General features: G+C 39.5%; 1 protein-coding gene across 10 annotated transcripts in view; it reads right to left on the bottom strand.

The window, feature by feature from the left end:
* The window catches only part of LOC106872656 (dystrobrevin beta), a 310067-nt gene that overhangs the window by 128372 nt on the left and 161695 nt on the right, over window positions 1-20000 (bottom strand). For 5 of the 10 annotated variants that reach the window (XM_089356021.1, XM_089356014.1, XM_089356016.1 and 2 more), the window contains 2 exons: window positions 13345-13496; window positions 1789-1827 (listed from right to left, as the gene is read on the bottom strand). In XM_089356021.1, coding sequence (XP_089212147.1) covers window positions 1789-1827; window positions 13345-13496 — 191 coding nt within the window. The remainder of the gene's footprint in view (window positions 1-1788; window positions 1828-13344; window positions 13497-20000) is intronic. The other 5 variants (XM_089356022.1, XM_089356023.1, XM_089356017.1 and 2 more) reach the window with 1 other exon arrangement.

The raw sequence follows: 20000 nt of genomic DNA, 5'->3' as shown, positions 1-20000 counted from the left end.
TTAGCAGATTGCAATGTGAAAATGTTGATCACTCTTGTTTAATATCATTGAAGAACACCTCTTCGCATCAAACGATGTGTGTTCCATGATGCAAAAACAACAGCAATCAGATATTCACATTCAAATCTGCCAGAACATATTAAGAACAAAGAGATTCATTAAGAAAGAAAAAAAAAAGCATTGTTAATTATGAAAAATTCAGTTTAATAAGTTACTTGGATTTATATCTAAGGGTTAAGTGTTTGAAATTATATCTAACGATTAAGTACTAATTAGGAATTGTTGGTTAATATAAGGTCATTATGGAAAATGGGTAAAAGGAACACAAGATATAAAAAGTTATTATAATAGTGACATGCAAAACCAATCCATAGTGACCAACCCAGTCAGATTTTCCAGGTCAGCCTCAACAAAGATGTTGAAACATTTCATTCAGATTTGCTGGGTGAACTTAGACTGGTTTGTGAGGTCGAATCATGTTGATTTGTAAAATGAACCCATGCAGATAATGTTCAATTAACTTGTATTGACTTTCTGGGGCAGTTCATGCAGATGTTTTATGCAGATTTACCAGGTCAATCGATATTGATTTAACTGATCAGCCATTGGAAACAAGGCAAAGCCAACATGAATCGACAAACCTAATCAGGGCCGACTTGCATGATTCAACCATTCTAAGAGTCTTCATGTCAGGTCAAGGTATTTATCATTTAGTTTTTACTTGTTTCAATCATTAGGTTGTGTTCATGCTGGGGTAACACCTTGGAGAAATTTAGTCGAATGAATCAACCCCAGGACTTTACTTTTTTTAAAAAAACCTGGTACTCATATCAGTCTCTTATATCTAACTGCTAAGTTATGGGGGATGGAAACACACCAACAGCAGTTGTAAAGTGGTGGTGGGTGACAAACACAGACATATTCATACATGCGTATATTTGACAGGCTTCTTTCAGTTTCTGTCTACCAAATGCACTCACAAGGTTTTGGTCGGCCCAACGCTATAGCAGAAGAAACTTGCCTAAGGTATCACACAGTGGAACTGAACTTGGAACCATGTGGTTGGGAAGCAAACCTCTTACCACACAGCCACACCTGCACCTATGTCTGTTGAGATAATGTGTTAAATTTTTGCATCTTGTGAGTTTAACTGATTTAGACATTCCATATTCACCCTCAGCCCCTTGTGTCAGGCGAATCCATAGAGTTTATACCAGAACAATCTATGGAAGCATGTTAAAAGAAATGTAGAGTTTAATATGGTGGGTACAGCATTGTTATTATAAGGAGTATCAAGATAGACATTGAATGATTATGGTGAGTATACAATCGTTATTACAAAGAGTATCAGCATAGATATAGAGTTTGCTACGGTGAGTATAGAAGGAGTAATAAAGGAGACATCGAATTTATTATGGTGAGTATAAAAGATTCTTGTTATAAGGAGTTTCAAGGTAGATGTTGAGTTTATTAAGGTGAGTATAAAGGATTCTGGTTATAAGGAGTAATGAAGGAGACATCGAAGTTATTATGGTGAGTATGAAACATGTCATTATAGGAGTATCAAGGAGTATTGAGTTTATTAAGGTGAGTATAAAGGATTCTGGTTTTAAGGAGTATCAAAGGCAGTTATTTGTAGAATGCATTTTGGTTAGTTGGAGAGAAGCAGAAGGAGAGCCAGAGGAATGGTCATCTGTTTGGTTTGGAAAACTCAGGACAAGGCATGTTAGGCTAATGGACAATTGAGTGGTCAAGCTAAAATACATTTGATCATAGCAGTGGACTTACTTTTACCATTTGACCAAAACCTAACTCTTCAAGAATCTTCTACAATAAAAATAGAAAGAAAAAATACAAATATAAATAAATAAATAAATTTCAGAAGTTTCTGCAATGAAGACAACGGTTTATTTCTTTGGTTGTTTATTTTTTTTTTTTAATTAATAGAAAAAACAAAAACAAAAAAAAAACAAAGGAACAAAAAGAAAGAAAACAACCAAATTAGAAGAATATTGATTTTGGTGAAGACAGCTAAAGAAGAATCAGACAAAACATAAATGTTCAATGATGCAGAAAAATAATTGGAATTACTGTAATCAATGCAGAATTTAGAGCAAGAGGGGTGGGGTGGGGGTGAAAAGAGCATCATGGGAGTTTATCTTTTACTGACAAAAAGACATTTAGCCTCACAGTTGAATAGTTTCAGAATTCTTGGTGAAACCCAGAATCCTGGTTAACGGAGAAGAGAGAGATTAAGCTTTGCGCTAGACACAAACTATTTCTTTCTTTTAGGGGGATAATATTTTAATATTCCTTATAAATATAAGGTGTGGCAGGCAGGTTGAACCACAACAGTCTAAATAACTACTAGTTGACCACTGGGGGGGGGTGAGGTCAATATAATCATCTTAGCACTTCCCCCCAAAACTACTGGACTAGTTCCAAAATTTGAAATCATTATTATTATTATTATTATTATTATTATTATTATTAATGATGATGATGATAAGGCAGTGAGCTGGCAGAATCGTTAGCGTCGCTGGGTGGAATACTTAGAGGCATTTAATCCATCTTCAGGTTCGGAGTTCAAATTCCGCTGAGGTCAACTTTGCCTTTCATCCTTTTCAGGGGTCGATGGAATAAGTACCAATTGAGTACTGGGGGGTCGATGTAATCGACTACCCCCCCCCCCCCCCCACATCCCTCAAATTTCAGGCTTTGTGCATGTAGAAGAAAGGATTATCATCATCATCATGAATGTAGCATGCTGGCAGAATCATTAGCACGCCAGACAAAATGCTGGTCTCTTTATGTTTTGAGTTCAAATACCACGGAGGTTGACTTTCACTTCCATTCTTTCTGGGTATCGATTTAACCCCTTCCCTAAAATTGCTGGCGTTGTGCCGAAATTTGAAATCAATATTTCTAATAAATTCAGATTTCAATTTCAAAACCAAATATTGCCATCAGTTTATTAATGAGCTGTTAATGATCGTCTGTGTCATCCGTTCATTCTAGAAATGAAGCACTGAGAGAGGAGTATGACACAATTTGCAGTAATTCAGATTTTAAATTCAGCTTTCTCACTTCCCTTAACAGCTTGGGCAACCAAGTTAGTAGTGGGGGTGGGTGCGCTGAAAGTGTAGCTGCTAGAATAAGAATAGCCTGGGCAAAGTTTAGAGAGCTCTTACCCCTGCTGGCGACAAAGGGACTCTCACTCAGAGTAAAAGGCAGACTGTATGACGCATGCGTACGAACAGCCATGCTACATGGCAGTGAAACATGGGCTGTAACTGCTGAGGACATACGTAAGCTCGCAACGAATGAAGCCAGTATGCTCCGTTGGATGTGTAATGTCAATGTGAATACCCGTCAGAGTGTAAGTATCTTGAGAGAAAAGCTGAACATAAGAAGCATCAGTTGTGGTGTGCAAGAGAGACGATTGCGCTGGTATGGACATGTGGTGAGGATGGATGAGGATAGCTGCGTGAAAAGGTTCCACACCCTAACAGTTGAGGGAATCCGTGGAAGAGGAAGACCTAGGCTGAGGTGGTGAGGCAAGATTTTAAATTCAGCTTTCTCACTTCCCTTAACAGCTTAACAACAACAACAACAACAACAACAACAACAACAACAACAACAACAACAACAACAACAACAACAACAACAACAACAACAACAACAACAACAACAACAACAACAACAACAACAACAACAACAACAACAACAACAACCACCACCACCACCACCACCACCACCACCACCACCACCACCAGCAACCACCACCACCACCACCACCACCAGCAGCAGCAACCACCACCACCACCACCACCACCAGCAACCACCACCACCACCACCACCACCAGCAACCACCACCACCACCACCACCACCACCACCACCAGCAACCACCACCACCACCACCACCACCACCACCACCACCAGCAACCACCACCACCACCACCACCACCACCACCACCACCAGCAACCACCACCACCACCACCACCACCACCACCACCACCACCAGCAACCACCACCACCACCACCACCACCACCACCACAAGCAACCACCACCACCACCACCACCACCACCACCACCAGCAACCACCACCACCACCACCACCACCACCACCAGCAACCACAACCACCACCACCAGCAACCACCACCAGCACCACCACCACCACCACCACCCACCACCACCAGCAACCACCACCACCAGCAACCACCACCACCACCACCACCACCACCACCACCACCACCACCACCACCAGCAACCACCACCACCACCACCAGCAACCACCACCACCACCACCACCACCACCAGCAACCACCACCACCACCACCACCACCACCACCAGCAACCACCACCACCACCACCACCACCACCACCACCACCACCAGCAACCACCACCACCACCACCACCACCAGCAACCACCACCACCACCAGCAACCACCAGCAACCACCACCACCACCACCACCACCACCACCACCATCCTGTACTAGGGAAACGGATACAGGCTAGCAACAGGAAAGGGATCCAAGTGTAAGAGAAGGTCTCAATAATGTATTCATCTAACCCATGCAAGCATAGAAAATGAACGTAAATTGAAGAAATGCACACACACACACACACGAATACATAAAAATCTATATACATACACATCCCTTATCTGGTGGTCAATGACGAAACTTGGGATAGAAGAATGGTTAGTGAGAGCTGTGCAAGCCATGTACAGAGATGCTGCCAGTAAGGTGAGGGTTGGAAATGAGTACAGCAATGAATTCCGGGTAGAGGTAGGGGTCCACCAAGGTTCCGTCCTCAGCCCCCTCTTATTTATCATAGTCCTCCAGGCAATCACAGAGGAGTTCAAGACAGGTTGCCCCTGGGAGCTCCTCTATGCTGATGACCTTGCCCTAATTGCGGAGTCACTATCAGAACTAGAGGAGAAGTTTCAGGTGTGGAAGCAAGGTCTAGAATTGAAGGGCCTTAGAGTCAACCTAGCTAAAACCAAAATCCTAATAAGTAGGAAGGTAGATAAAACACAAACCCCTTCAGGTAGATGGCCCTGCTCAGTATGTAGAAAAGGAGTAGGTAGTAACTCTATAAGATGTACCCGGTGCAAGCTATGGACACATAAGAGGTGCAGCAACATCAAAGGCAGGTTAACTAGCAAGTTAGTTTTTGTTTGTGGCAGATGTTCAGGTGCAATAAAGACTGTAAACAATCAGGAAACAACTTCTATCTCATTCCAGGGTGAAAAACTAGAGGTAGTCGATAGCTTCCGCTATCTGGGCAACCAAGTTAGTAGTGGGGGTGGGTGCGCTGAAAGTGTAGCTGCTAGAATAAGAATAGCCTGGGCAAAGTTTAGAGAGCTCTTACCCCTGCTGGCGACAAAGGGACTCTCACTCAGAGTAAAAGGCAGACTGTATGACGCATGCGTACGAACAGCCATGCTACATGGCAGTGAAACATGGGCTGTAACTGCTGAGGACATACGTAAGCTCGCAACGAATGAAGCCAGTATGCTCCGTTGGATGTGTAATGTCAATGTGAATACCCGTCAGAGTGTAAGTATCTTGAGAGAAAAGCTGAACATTAGAAGCATCAGTTGTGGTGTGCAAGAGAGACGATTGTGCTGGTATGGACATGTGGTGAGAATGGATGAGGATAGCTGCGTGAAAAAGTGCCACACCCTAACAGTTGAGGGAACCCGTGGAAGAGGTAGGCCCAGGAAGACCTGGGCTGAGGTGGTGAGGCAAGACCTTCGTACATTGGGCCTCACGAAGGCGATGACTACTGACCGAGACCTTTGGAAATGTGCTGTGCGTGAGAAGACCCGGCAAGCCAAGTAAGATCGTTGCCAGTGCCCCTGGACTGGTTCTTGTGCAGGTGGCACATGAGATGCACCATTTTGAGCGTGGCCGTTGCCAGTACCACCTGACTGGCTCCCGTAGGATTTTCGAGCGAGATCGTTGCCAGTGCCCCTGGACTGGCTTGTGCGGGTGGCACATAAAAGACACCATTTCGAGCGTGGCCGTTTTCGTGCGGGTGACACGTAAAAGCACCCACTACACTCTCTGAGTGGTTGGCGTTAGGAAGGGCATCCAGCTGTAGAAACTCTGCCAAATTAGACTGGAGCCTGGTGTTGCCATCCGGTTTCACCAGTCCTCAGTCAAATCGTCCAACCCATGCTAGCATGGAAAGCGGACGTTAAACGATGATGATGATGATGATGATGATATATCATCCTCATGGCATGTGTTGGGCAGCTCAACAAGATCCAACTAACCTGAGGGCTGTGTTGGTCTCAGTGTTTGGTTTAGCAGGATTTCTATGGCTTGAAGTCCTTCTTACTGCCAACCCCTTAAAAGGGTGTATTGAGTGGGTTTTTTTTATTTCATGGCACCAGCACTAGTAGGGTAAGCAAGTAACTCACAAAACTGGTACTTAATTTATCAACTCTGAAAGGATGAAAGGCAAAGTCGACCTCAGCGAAATTTGAACTCAGAACATAAAGACACACAAAATACTGCTGAGCATTTCGCTTGGCATGCTAACGTTTCTGCCAGCTCGCTGTCTTTCAATAACGATTTTTTATAATAATAATAATAATAATATTTTATAATAATAATAATAATATTTAATAATAATAATAATATTTAATAATAATAATAATAATAATAATATTAACATTTAATAATAATAATAATAATAATAATAATAATAATAATATTAACATTTAATAATAATAATAATAATAATAATAATAATATTAATATTTAATAATAATAATAATAATAATTATAATATTTAATAATAATAATAATAATAATAATAATATTAATATTTAAAAATAATAATAATAATATTAATATTTAATAATAATAATAATAATAATAATAATTATAATATTTAATAATAATAATAATAATAATATTTAATAATAATAATAATAATAATAATAATAATAATAATAGTGGAGACATGGGTGTTTCATTCATCATCCTTAAACAACCCTTATTTAAGGACCTTTTGAGTGGAATAGGCCACTTGACCTGAAGAAAATTTTAACTGGGCCCCACCTGCAAGGTCATGTGCTGTTTATCTTGATATCAGGTCACCATGTCGCACACATATGGTTGTGATGCATGTGCCTGGTGCACCCTTATCAGACAGGTTGCTGGGACGGGTATATTGAGCTTCATATATTTATTTCTTTATTGCACACAGGGGGCTACACACAGAGAGGACAAACAAAGGGATTAAGTCGATTACATCGACCCCAGTGCGTAACTGGTACTTACTTAATTAACCCCTAAAGGATGAAAGACAAAGTCGACCTCGGTGGAATTTGAACTCAGAACCTAATGGCAGATGAAATACCGCTAAGTATTTCGTCCAGCGTGCTAACAATTCTGCCAGCTCATATATTGGTACCCCAGTGACACTTTGATGGTGTATGCTGCTCTCTTACTCAATAATAATAATAATGATAATAATAATAATAACAATAACAACAATAATGTCTTTTTATTAGCCACAGGGACATAGATGAGAGGGAAATCACAAAGGCAGAAAAAGGATGGGTGAGAAAGACATGGAAAAGAGAGTGAAATGCAATAACAGTCTGGATCCTAAGTGATAACATGAATGATGTAACCCTCCTGATTAAAGGAGAAATTCTAACTAGGGTCAATCAAGGAGCCCCACAGATCCACGACTACCCTGACCACCAAAATTCTGATCCCTCTCTCCTGCTCTCCAATATACAGGCACAGGTTTAGTGTAGGGACATTCACTCTGAACCATTTCTGCCACAGTCACCCATCTTTTCACAAATTCACTGGGAGGCAGAACTTGCCTCTCACTCCACTCACCTTACATTCAAGGTGGAGCTTTCAAAAAAAATTGATGAGAGCTTGACCGAAGAGGAAGGTGTCTTCTCTCTCTCTCTTCAGCTTCATTTGTCACATAACGTCTTATGCAACAATCATAAACAAAGGAACATGATTTGCCCTGCTTAGTTAAAGATGGGGGGCAGGGGTGATCTTTACAATGCGTTTAGCTCAGTGTTGGATTCATTCCCCACACAACCACAACTGTTCAACACAACTCCAAGAGTCAACAATGCTCAGACACTGACTAAATGCATGCAGTGTGGGTTCACGTCACACCATGGCTTCAGGGGCAGTGTCACCTGGCAACATTCCATGTCAATAGAGTTTATTGCAAACAAACAGTGTGCTTCAGAAGCCTTGCTAAGCCAGGGATTTCTGGATGTTATCCATGGTGGTTCCCAGCCTGGAAATCATCGAGTTTATCCTCATTGACGCTCAAGGTTTCCCAGAGAAAACGTCATCACTTGTACCTGCCTGAGACCCCTAAATATTGCTAATGTAGAACAACTACCACTAGCATCGCCCAACTGGAAGAGGGCTGAGAGCTCCTGACGACATTCCAGATGGCAAATAGATCAATCTTAGAATACGAAAGAAGGAAACAGTATCGTCAAGTAATGACATGCATAGTTTAAAGGGAAGTAACTCTTCAAAAATGTTTCATACAGTTAATAAATTTGACTGTTTAACTAAAATGTATTGAGTGCTACTTTTATTTGCTCACTCGTATTTATAGGTGCGTGGTCTAGTTGTTAGGGTATACTGACGATCACGAGGACACGGTTTCGATTCTCAGATCAGCTGTGCGTTGTGTTCTTGAGCAAAACCCTTCATTTCACGTTGCACCAGTCCACTCAGCTGCAAATGGGTCACCCCTTGACGGAATGATGTTCTGTTCAGGGGGAACTTTGGTCTGCTCGCTTAGCCAGCAGGATGGCATCGTTCAAAAGCTAAAGCAATGCAAAACGTATTGTGACCAGCAATATGTAACGGAATTTGTTGAGGCTCTTCCTGTCACCAACACTTACCCGTTTCCAAGTAAAATAGTATTTCCCCTTGGTTAGACATGAAAGGCTGGAAACGCACAACATCATTTGCATGAAACTGGGGATTCACAATTACAACCATCAAATGATGTCAAGACAAGAACACACACTAACACGTACACACCAATATATATATATATATATATATATATATACATACACACACGAGAGGTTTTGGTATCCAGATGACCCAAAATGGCAGGTATGGCTATGTAAGTGCTATGGAAGAATCCCTTTGAATGAACAGCACATGGCAACACTTCCAAGTGAACTGCCAGTGGCCCTCAGTAGCACTGCTAGGCCACAGATTTCTAGACGTTACCCGTGGTAATTCTCAGCCTGAAATTCATCAGAAGCAGACCAACTACTTCATTCCTGTTGACAAATTTTCCCTGTGAACATCATTGCTCTTACCTGTCACCAGATCTCTATTTATTGCATAAATATATTTCTAAAAAAAGAGAAAATTACCAACTATAAATGCCCAGTACACCTGATTATTACCCCTTGATATCTGCTGCCCTTTCATGAACTCAAAACAGCTTCAAGGACCAATACTGTTCAGGTTAACAACCAGTGACAGTATGCAGCTCCCTCATTGGTGGAGACATTATTCTGTCCTAAGCCAAGGGCCACAACTCTGAAATTTAACTTTACTTCATATCTCGTTCATGGCCCAGGGGCAAGTAGCAGCTTCAACCTGTTTCCATTGTAAAAAAGCACCTTACCCTTGTTGATAAGGTAATATTTATGGACCCCCATAATATAAATAATAAATATGAAAAAAAAGGACAAAATATTCCTTTAAATCTTTCTTGTTTACCACAAAATTTGATGAAATATTTTATGGACTCAAGAGAAGTCAGTTTTTCTCTACATCATCCTGGAATTTCCCTGGACACATCATCAGCTGGGGTTGATCAGGCCCCAGTTTGTGTTTAGTTAGCATTTACTCCTTTGCAGCACTGCTCTTTCAAGGGTTCACATCTCCTCAGCCACAGCCTCTGCTGTGCCCCCACAGCCAACCTGATAATCTTCTACCTACTGGCCCTTGTAATGCTAAGCATGTCATAAGCTCAGTAGAGGGACCAGCCCTTTCTTATACAGATACAGAATAATGTTCCATGGAATATATGAATATTGGATAGAGTTTTCGGAGAAATCTAAGAAAACATTAAAAATCTTTGTTAGTTAAAAGGGAAATATTATCTTGGAGGAGATTCTAGATTTTGGCCAAACCTATTTGGCTGATGTTTCAGTCATTTAAGAATAAAGTTCCAGAGAGTTGTAGTTGTGGGTAGGATGAACTACACAGAGAATTAACTTTGGGGCTTGGAATATGAAAGAGAAAAGGGATGACAAGAAGAAACATGGGTTTGAGTAGCCCAGGTAGTGATGGTTGGTAGGTAGGGAGTTGTGAGGGGTAAGGCCCATTATAGCAGCAGCAGCAGCAATGTTGGAGAGAGAGAGAGAGAGAGAGAGAGAGAGAGAGGAGGTCTGTGGGCCAGTTTACGATAACAGGTGGCTGAGTAGATTTTCTGGGTCACACTTCAGCTCCACAAAGAGTTCAACAACTGACTCAGAAATAAATTATTATTATTATTATTGAGTGAGAGAGCAGTGCATGCCATCAAAGTGACACTGAGGTAAAAATATATGAAGTCCAGTATTCCCATCATGACTACCCATCTCAAAACGGTACACCAACCATATGTGCATGACATGATGATCTCCTATCAAGATAAACAGGGCATGACCTTGCAGGTGGGGCCCAGTTAGAATTTTCTTCGGGTCGAGTAGCCCATCCCACTCAAAAGGTCCCTGAATAAGGTTCGTTTAAGGATATTGAGCAAAACACCCATGTTTCCAGAGGTGAATTATCCAAACCTCAAAGAATTCCTCTCAACACATGACTATGATGCTTCCCCACTACTTCTGCTGACCATATGGTCATCTCTGATCATGAGCAGAAGTAGTGGGTCGGCCACCAAGGGACATGCGCAACTGGTTAAGGTCAAACAACTGACAAGCAAATCTGTGGTATTGAACAGAATATTTGCTGTAGCCCATCTTTTATTCGAAGACAAAACAATGTACAGGAGAAAACTTGTAATTTCAATGTAGTTTCCTCACTGTTGTGTATATACACAATGTTGCTATGGGAACTCTTGCTCCTCAAAATACTACACATGGAGTTACATAATCGATTTCCATTCTTTTACTTATATTTACCAGTTTCCTATGAGTCCAGTAACAAAAGTCTAAAAACTTGGACCCAACTATAGCTATATCTATCTATGTATCTATTTATATAATGACCAGACACAGATTTAATAACTATGGATGTGACATGAATTATAAAATATAGATGAGTAAAACATCTCACTGATTTTCTAGGAAATGTGTAAAAATATATATGAATGGCATTTCCAAGAAGTTATTTAAAGAGAACTGCAATAATGACCTGTTTTCTGCCCCATGGCATAAGGAAGAATTTAGTCTCAAAGAATTACCACGGTTTCAATGCTGTGAGTTGAAATAGTTTTCAAATCTTTAGTAAAATTCGTTGAGTGAATATAAATTCGGAAGCTACCCCACCGACCACCTAATTACTAAAATGTAAGGATTTTAATGGAATGGTACATTCCCAAGAAGCGCTTATGAAAAGTAATAAAGGAGAGATAACCACGTTAAAAGTTTGAGGAAAATCATCGACGAAAAGAATAAACGAAGTTGGTGCGATTTTCTTACAAGAATCGATGAAGTGAAACATTTAAAATAAATTGAGAGCAAATTAACTCCGATGGTCATAGAGTTATTTCCCTTTAATGGCCATGTATGAATCTTCGTGAAATGAGGAAACAGACCAAACTAACAGATAAGATATACCACATTCGATGGTGTACGAGATGCCCTGCTTTCTCGAAAAAATGTCTGAATAATCTACTCCCTGGTATTATATTCGGAATGCTTTAATAATTGCGTTTAGATGCATTCGAAACTGTTTCTTCCTGAATATGTGCTGCTGGGATTGGGGACGTCGAATATACCGTCAGATACAGTTAAGGAAATAAAATTGATATATTACAAATTAATCTTATTTTTTATCTTTTACTTGTTTCAGTTATTAGAGTGCGGCCATGCTGGGGCATCGCCTTGAAGTTTCAGTCGAACGAATCGATCCTAGTACTAATCTCTCTCTGTAAAGTCCGGTACGTTTTCTATCAGTCTCTTTTATGAAACTGCTAAGTAATGGGGACATAAACACACCAACACTGGCTGTCAAAGTCTGCTGTGACAAACACACACACACACACACACAATCACACACGCGCACACACGACAGGCTTCTTTCAGTTTCCATCTACCAAATCCACTCACAAGGCTTTGGTCAGTCCGAGGCTATAGCAGAAAACACTTGCCCAAGGTACCATGCAGTGGGACTGAACCCAGAACCATTTGGTTGGGAAGCAAGCTTCTTACCACAGTTGTATTAATATCAATAATTCTTTTTCTTAATTCTAATTTTATTTTATTTCTTCAAAAAGGAAATCTTAAATATCTAAAAGGTTTCAAACTTAATTTTGATCAGTCGTAGGCTGAGGTTGGTTAATTATAATTGTTTAATTAAATAACGACTTTATGCATTGCAGAGATGAAAAAAAAAACACAAACATAATATTCTTATACTTCTTAAGATCTTGTAATGAAGATCTTAATTAAACCAAGCCAGAAACAATTGGTAAATCATGAAAACATTGTAAATAATATTTTTAAGATTTCATATATTTAATACAACAAAACTCAAAAGACATCTTTGGTTCCAAAGAATTCTTCCAGTTCAAAACAAGTGTTATGGTTGGTTGACAGCAATAAAAGGGAGGAATCAAACCAATTAATCAAATGGGAATTGTCACAGCCAAAGAGAATAATTCAAACATAGGGGTGCAAAGAATCCCAAAATGTGTTTTCTACTATAACCCCAGGCTGATCAATGCTTTGTGAGCGAATTTGAAAGAAGGAAACTATGTGGAAGCCCCTCATATATATGTGATGTGTGTTTCTCTTTGCATGTATGCTTGTCTCCTTACATCACTGCTTGTCAACCAGTGTTGGTTTGTTATGTCCCTATAACTTAAAAGATTAGCAAAAGGGATTGGAATATAAGAACGGTGAGCAGGAGTGGGGGGGGGTCAATCTGTTCAACTAAAAAGCCTTCAAGGCTGTGCTCCTGCATGGCCACTGGCAAATGACTGAAACAGGTGAAACCTAAAAGACAAAGATGATAAGCAGAAGGGGAAAATGGTAATAACGATGATTCAAGAACGAAACTCCAGTAAACATTGAAACAGCTGTCGACAAAGAGAAATAACGTAAATAGCGGAGAAATAACTCACTCCATCGAAGCATGTCCGTGATGCTGTGTCATTATACCCGAATGATGGACCTTCACATACAGCGCTTGGAAGAGCTAAAACAGCCCTTAAATATTCTTCAAATTTTTCTTGTATTTGATAACCACTTGAATCAGAGATTTGAGTAAAAATGTCTGTAAAACAATAGAAATATAAAGATAGATGTAAGATATTTATATAAATACCATTATTATTATTCATCCACAAAGCTTTTTGTTTCTTGATAGATTTAATCAGTTCTTGAAATCTTCTCAAATACTTTCAAAGCACTTTAGCATTTTTAATACAAACCCACCTGAAACTGTCCCTGGTTCTAAGACGCGGACTCCTTGTTTTAAAGCGATCTAAATTAAACCCTTCCAAAACATTTCATGTTAATTTATGTTTCAAACACATGCTTAACCCTTTAGCATTTTTGGAGGCAGGGAAAAGTCAATTACATCAACTCCAGTGTTCAACTGGTACTTATTTTATCAACCTCAAAAAGCATGAAAGGCAAAGTCAACGCTGGTAGAATTTAAAGTCAGTGCATAAAGACAGACGAAACGTCACTAGACATTTGGTGCAGCATTGTAGCGGTTCTGGCAGCTAATAATATGATATATTAAAATAAAGTTTGAAAAACCAAGCTGCATTTTCAAGGGAGATTACTCAGGCAAATTATTTTAATGAAGCTTCAGTAAATAATTTGGTTCCTGAATCCTACAAACGAGAACCAAAAACTCTTGTTAGATTCATTGGTCTGGAATAGTTTTGGCTCAAGAGACACAAGGCCAAAATTTTGCAATGTTTTGAAGTTTCCTTATTTCTATGAATCGAATGTGTAATGAACAAATATAAAATAGTAATAATAATGAACTTGTTGTATACAGCGCTCAGGTGTGTTACGACCGAAAAGAAGAAGTGGAAACCGGAATGAGGGGCATCAGGTGTACTGTTGATGAATTCCAGGAAGCATGGAAGTTTGGAAGAATGTGATGTCCTCACAGTTAACAAGTGATAAGAGTAGGTTATTCCATGCTTATTCCAGTTCGTTTGAAATGAGTTCTTCTCCTTTGTCCAGCGACGAATGATGAGCAAATCCACATTCAAATCTGCTCGAATCTGTTAAGAACGAATAAGTAAGACATTATTTCAGTAAAGATTTTCTAACCATTAACAGCCATGTTGACGATTTGGAGATTTAGTGTTGTAGTAGCAAGATCCTAGAACAGTCAATGCCAAAGTTTGTGCCACTTCAAGAAAACCATGATTTAGATTTGCATTGCAAGAGGAAGAGGCCTGGAGGGATGCAACGTAGATGGAAACTTGAGTGAACCATCCAATCCGCTTCGGCTTTGGTTCAAATATCATTTTTTTGCTGAAGATTTCATGTATCAAGCACACAAGATGTACCTTGGCATGGTAACAGGATATACAGGTAAAATTTACAATGCTGCCCTCATTGACAAGGATAAAGGTGAGCGAAGAACTTCAGAAATGTGGCTTCTCTCAACCTAACTACATTGACATTGATAATTTAGTAACATGATGGGAACTGGTGGGGTTTGATCTCAGGATGCTGGAGTTTACAAATGAAATGATAAAAAGACAGCAATGCATGGAGAAACGCAGCATTAAAATAAACCCACGTCAAACCTATGTCAGCATAGAAAAACTGACGTGATGACAATGTTGGCGATGGTAATGATGATGATGGTGATGATGATGGTGATGATGATGGTGGTGATAACGATGATGATGGTGGTGGTGATGATGATGGTGATAGTACGGAGAAAATTTAACACTTTAGTTAAAAGGCTTTTCTTCAAAGATATTTTGAGATCCAAATGGCAAAAAAAGTTTACATAAAACAGAATGTTTTAGAAATATCTATGAAAGTTCTTCAGGATTAATGTAGTTTTTGCTCCTAAAAAAGGCTAAAACTCAATAAAAAGTTTAAGGAAGAACTACAGAGATTCCTTATTTGGTGAAGTGGTTTCTCTGACACATAAATTTAATGAAATAACAATGAGTTTTTTTACTGCTTTTTCCCTTTCGACTTTTACATCAACACTTTCACTGCCAAGCACTATTAACCCTCACAAACACACCCACCCATCCACCCAAACCAACAGACAGCCATTAATTCAATATCCCTTTTTTTTATATATATAGAACCACTCAGCATTTGCCAGTCAGCAAAGCGCTAACCCCGCTCCCCGGGAACTCATTATAGTTCTTCCCCACCCCGTCCCTTATTCTTCCTGCACTTAAATTCTCTTTCATTGTCATCAGTTCCCTTCCACAAAAATAATTTCTCTCCCTTAATTTACAACACTTTTTCAGAACCTTTTATCATTTTATGGGAGTAAATATCCAAATAAGGATTTCCACCTTAAAATACCAGCTTTTATTTTATTTCATTTTTTTGTCTTTTACTTGTTTCAGTCTGTAGACTGTGGCCATGCTGGGGAACTTTTAGTCAAATCAACCGACCCCAGTACTTTTTTTTAAAGCCTAGCACTTATTCTATCATTCTCTTTCACCGAACTGCTAAGTTACAGGGATGTAAACACACCAACACTGGTTGTGAAGTGGTGGCGGAGTACACACACACACACACATAATCATTTAACTATATATATATATATATATATATATATAAGTATTTCATTTCTCTATCTGAAGAATTTCTTATCAGAAATTCCAAACATGATAAGAAGTTTGCTTCCCAAACACATGGTTCCAGGTTCAATCTCACTGTGTGCACCTTGGACAAGTGTCTTCTATTACAGCTCTGGGCTGACCAAAACCTTGAGAGTGGATTTGGTAGACAGAAACTGAAAGAAGCCCATTGTATACATAACTTTGTGTGTGTGTGTGTGTGAGAGAGAGAGAGAAAGAGAGAGAGAGAGAGACAATGTTACCCTATTTCAAATAAATTACCCCTCTTGGAATGATGATGATGATGATGATGATGTGGTCAGTTTTAATGCTTTGTCCTAACAAAATTGCTATGTCACTCCAAGACAAATCAACATTAAACAATCAAAAGTAATAAAACTTAGGAGTTTTGTTCCATCCAGCATGGTACCATTTCTATAGAATCTACAGGGTCCTTCCTTTTAAGGGATTATATCAATAAAACACCTGCTCTTGCACTTTTTGCGGGGATGGGAAAGAGAAACGTAATCAGAGTTTAGAATCGAGTTTTAACCACCAGAACAAACTGGGTCTGGCTTTTCTTTCTTTTATTGACAAAGATATGAGAAATGGTAAACTTTCAGCAGACATGCATTTCTGACAACTGGATTTTGATACAATTACAATATGAATTCTAGCAACAGTGGCGGCATCACCATCATCATCATCATCACTGCCACCACCATCACCACTACCACCATCACCACTACCACCATCACCATGATCAATATGCGATTTGTAAATTGAAAGCATACTAAAAAATATGAATAATAATTTTCATTAGTAGAGAGAGGGGGAGGGGGAGAGGGGGGGAGAGGGGGGAGAGGAGGGGGGAGAGGGAGGGGGAGGGGGAGGGGGAGAGAGAGAGAGGTAGAGAGAGATATGAAAATGATAATAAAAATAATAATAAATAAGATAGACAATAGTAAATATGTATTAAGTGAGGAATGACACAAAGCTTAAACACAGTCATTCTGACTGAGTCAAGATTAAGCTTTAATCCCCGTAGAACAAACTAGCAGGAATTTCAGAACCGAAACTCTAAAAGGATTTTTCGCAAGATCTTCACAGAATTCAGTTAATAGAAAAATCTTTGAAAATATAAAATGGTAAAGAAGCACCAAAAATGTGTAGCAACGAATTAGGAAGCTGACAGCAAGTTTTGAAAGAATGCTGAAACTGTCATTTGATGTTAGAAACGAAATCAATATCAAAGTAAAAAGAGCAGAAAGTTCATAGTTAAGCCGCTTCTTGTGACGGAGATCTTCAATATCTCACATGTTGAAATATTTCTCTGTTGCTGTCAGTTTATTTGGCAATAAACCGAGATGAACCAATTCTAATTAATTCCCAAAACAATCAGATTTCTGTTTGCTTCAGATAAGCGGTAACGGTACATTATGTCTTAAGCATCAAATAATCTTTGCTATAATAACAGCTGAGATAAATGTTTGTGGGGTAATTTTCTCTCGTCATATTTCATGGAGAAAGAGGAGGAGGAGAGAATTTTAAAAAAAAAGAGATAGAAAGAGACTTAACAGAAGAGGAGCAGGAGGAGAGGGGTCTTTAACTTTCACTGGCCCTCCATCGGTTACAACAAGGTTGTTCCAGTTGATCCAATCAATGGAACAGCTTGCTCATGAAATTAATGTGTAAGTGGCTGAGTACTCCAAAGACATGCATACCCATAACGTACTTCTGAGGGAGATTCAGCGTGACACAGAATGTGACAAGGCTGGTCCTTTTGAAATACAGGTACAACTTATTTTTGACAGACAAATGGACTAGAGGAACTTCAGGTAAAGTGTCTTGCTCAAGGACACAATGCACCATTGGGAATTGAACTCACAACCTTACGATAGTGAATTGAACACCTGAACTCCTAAGCCACACATCTTCACATGTATTTTATAACGTTCTGAAAAATATGCATTTTTTAAAGTGAAATTTTGCAGAGATGGGGTTTCAATGAAGTGGATTTGTGATTATGGAAACGAATAACATTCACCTTTGCAAATATACAAACAGGAAATTTGCTAAAATTAATTCTAGTTTCAGATAATATTTTTCTTTTGGAAATATTTATTTCATTATTTTATACAAACACCAAGATATTTGATGAAAGTTAAATTATAATTAATTTACGTATGACATATTTCCTAACGCACCCTTAATTAATGTACATGACGAAATAGAAGGGGATATAGCATCACATGATGTGGAAGACAACTGGAGGTTTCTACGGGACAACCTGCTTAGGGCCACTGACCAGATCTGTGGATGGTGCAAAGTCCCCTCTCAACCTAAGGTAATGTGGTGGTGGAACAAGGAGGTAGACAGGGCTATTAGACAAAAGAAACAGGCTTGGAAGGACTGGAAGAACGGTGGTAGCAGGGAATTGTATCAGACTGCCAGAAGGGAAGCTAGGAGACAGGTTTATTTAGTCAAAGGGGAAGCAGATGAGAAAAAATTTGCCAATGTTCTGCACCATGAGGACCAAAGACTTGAGGTATTTCGTGTTGCAAGACAGTGTGTGAGAGAGAATTGTGATGTCATAGGAGAGAAATGTATGCACAGGGATGATGGTTCACTTGCATTAAACGAGGCTGTAAAGAGAGAGGTTTGGAGACACCACTCTGAAAGGTTGCTCAATAATGAGAATGAATGGGAGAAAGAAAGTCTGCTGAATGCCAATCCAACAGAGGGACCAGCTATCCAAATTGACAGTACCTTGGTAGATAAAGCAATTAAGAGTATGAAGACAGGGAAAGCTCCCGGCCCGTCAGGAATCACTGCAGAGATGCTCAAAATATCTGGCAGTGTCGGCTATAGCCTAGACACCCGTATTACGAACCAGTGGATACAAAACAAACAGAGTATTTATTGCAAGAATGGTAAGAAGCTTGCTTCCCAACCACATGGTTCTGGGTTCAGTCCCACTGTGTGGCACATTGGGAAAGTGTCTTCAACTATAGCCTCAGACCAACCGAAACCTCGAGAGTGGTTCAGGAAACTGAAAGAAGCCCGTCATATATAAATATTTATACACGCGTGTCTGTATCTGACTTTGTCCCTACAACCACTTGACAACCAGTGTTGGTTTGTTTATATCTCCATAACTTAGTGGTTCGGCGAAAGAGACCAATAGAATAAGTAACAGGCTTTAAAAAATAAGTACTAAGTTCGATTCATTCAGCTAAAAAAAATTCAAGGTGGTGCCCCAGCATGGCCATAGACTAACGACTGAAACAAATAAAGGATAAAAGGTTGACAGATGCGAAGACGACAACGAACACCATTCATAAGTTTGTGACTTCCATGGAGTACACACACACACACACACAAACATGCACATACACATACACACACACACACACACACACAAACATGCACATACACACACACACAAACATGCACATACACACACACGCACACACAAACATGCACATACACACACACACACACACACACACACACATGGACATACACACACAGAGAGGCTTCTTTTGGTGTTCATTTACCAAATCCACTCACAAGACTTTGGTTAAAACCAGGATTTACAACAAAGGATTAAACATCATCTGGAAATGTTCAATGTTGAAAGATACAAAGGGACAAATAATGAATAGCAGAGTATCAGGACCATTCCATGTGAGAGTAAACTGGAATCAGTTCAGCTGTTCTCTTTCGATATAACCCAGCACACAGCTTTTAAGAACCGTATTTGGTCTTCAACAATCAGAGGTCAGACAGTAAGTCAACATTTATGCCAGACATAGTAATAACTGCCATTCTTGAGCTTCTAAGGTCATTCAAAACTATTCTTCCCCATTTAACATCAAGTTTGACTTCTGACATTTAAAAAAAGAAAAACGCAATTTGTAGGATTCCTATCCCTGGGGTGGGGTTGCGGGGAAGGGAGAAAGCTAAGCCATTCTTACTTCCGGTTCTGG

This window comes from Octopus bimaculoides, chromosome 8, assembly GCF_046866305.1.
Source record: "Octopus bimaculoides isolate indiv1 chromosome 8, ASM4686630v1, whole genome shotgun sequence".
NCBI classification, from domain to species: Eukaryota; Metazoa; Mollusca; class Cephalopoda; order Octopoda; family Octopodidae; genus Octopus; species Octopus bimaculoides.
Note: the sequence above shows the minus strand (reverse complement) of the source record. Positions and strands in the feature narration are given on the sequence as shown.